This window comes from Bactrocera latifrons, unplaced genomic scaffold (assembly GCF_001853355.1).
Source record: "Bactrocera latifrons isolate USDA-ARS-PBARC rearing strain unplaced genomic scaffold, ASM185335v1 scaffold_5, whole genome shotgun sequence".
NCBI lineage: Eukaryota > Metazoa > Arthropoda > Insecta > Diptera > Tephritidae > Bactrocera > Bactrocera latifrons.
The window spans coordinates 761,583-763,117 of NW_017537156.1; the positions used below are offsets into that span (position 1 = coordinate 761,583).

Below are 1,535 nucleotides of genomic sequence, written 5' to 3' on the forward strand. Positions count from 1 at the left end.
GTAGTGGAGGATGTAGTCATGTGTAGAAGTTCACGGCAGTGAGGAAAGTTCCCTGATCGCCATTCACTTGGGAGTGGCCAGAAACGATTCCTTTACATATGACTCAAGCAGCTCACGACTTCCGGTCTTTGACCAAGTATCCTCTGGGTAGCCTAAGAACATCCGTTCGAAGGCGAGCTAAAGTGAGAAGGCGAAAYATTCCCTACATAGGGTTGTGCGCTGGGTTTGGGACCCGCCACGTAAAAAAAACACCCACAATGAAAGGAAACAACAAGCCTGGGATGAGTGACCCCCCTTTTGATGACGACCATTATTTTAAATACAAAATGTAAATTTCAGGGGGAAAAATTTTCTCTGCATAAAAAATATCTTCAGCAAAATAAAAGAGGAATTTTTAAACCACTTAGCTCAAATGAACAAGATTTTCAAAACAATCAATTAAAAACTATAAACATATACACTTGATAACATATACACATATACACACATATACACTTACACATACAATTATTCTAAAAGTAGTCATATAAAGGTAGATATATAAGGAATGGGAGTATTTTACAATAGTTCCGGAAGTGTATTATATCATAGGTATTTAAGTATGTACATCTGTATGTACATAGTATGTATGTGTGTGTGCCTGGTTATGCATTGCTATGAAATTATGCCAATAATGGAATGATAATTAAGGTAAATTGTCACTTCTTGCTTTGAATGGTTTGATGGTTAAATGGTGACATGATAATTCAGATTTCAATAAAATTCCAATACAAATGCAACAAAAGAACCATAAATAAGTCTGCTCATGCTTTTGACACACGTAATTACAGAAGCAGGAACTAAATATAAATAAATGGGCTTTTACGTGTACCGGTTTACCAAGCATTAATTGTTCTATAAAATTCTCTAAGGTATTTGGTGTTTTTGCAGCTGATGTATGTATGTATGTATGTATATATGTGCACATGTCAATTACAAAACCATTTCGCTACGTAGGTGTTTGTTGCCCAATTGATTTGCTCCAAAAATCTCAACTATAAATAGCGTTTGAACTGCGCTAATCAGCAACAGTTTACAGACATTTGTCGTTGAGCAATAAACAACAAAAACAAAAAAAAAAACTTTTAAAAATGAAAGTAAGTGACATGGATATTTAAACGTTTGAAATATGTATAAAGAATATATAGAATAGCCTATTAAATATGTTTAGAGTGTACTTATCTTATTTATGCTCGATCTACTTCTAGTTTCTCATCTGCTTGGCTCTCCTCTTCGCCGTCGCCCAGGCTAACCCCGGTATCGTGGCACCTTTGACCTACTCGGCTGTGCCCTCCGTGGCCACCTATGCTGCATCCCCATATGCTTACAGATCTTATGCCGCACCTGCCGTTGCCGCCTACTCACACCTTGTTGGGCCAGCTGTGTACAGTGCACCGGTCGCCCGTGTTGCCGCTGTGGCTCCCGTTGCTCGTGTAGCTGCGGTCGCTCCTGTCGCCTACTCCGCTCCAGTCATCTCAACACTCTTGAAGAAATAA

At 38.7% G+C, this 1,535-nt stretch overlaps 1 protein-coding gene across 1 annotated transcript; it reads left to right on the forward strand.

Moving 5' to 3' along the window:
- The first annotated feature begins 1,130 nt into the window (after positions 1-1,130).
- Positions 1,131-1,535, forward strand: LOC108973646 (pupal cuticle protein C1B-like). Its single transcript, XM_018941037.1, has 2 exons — positions 1,131-1,136; positions 1,248-1,535. Exons 1-2 carry the CDS (start codon positions 1,131-1,133, stop codon positions 1,533-1,535), a joined length of 294 nt encoding a protein of 97 aa, XP_018796582.1.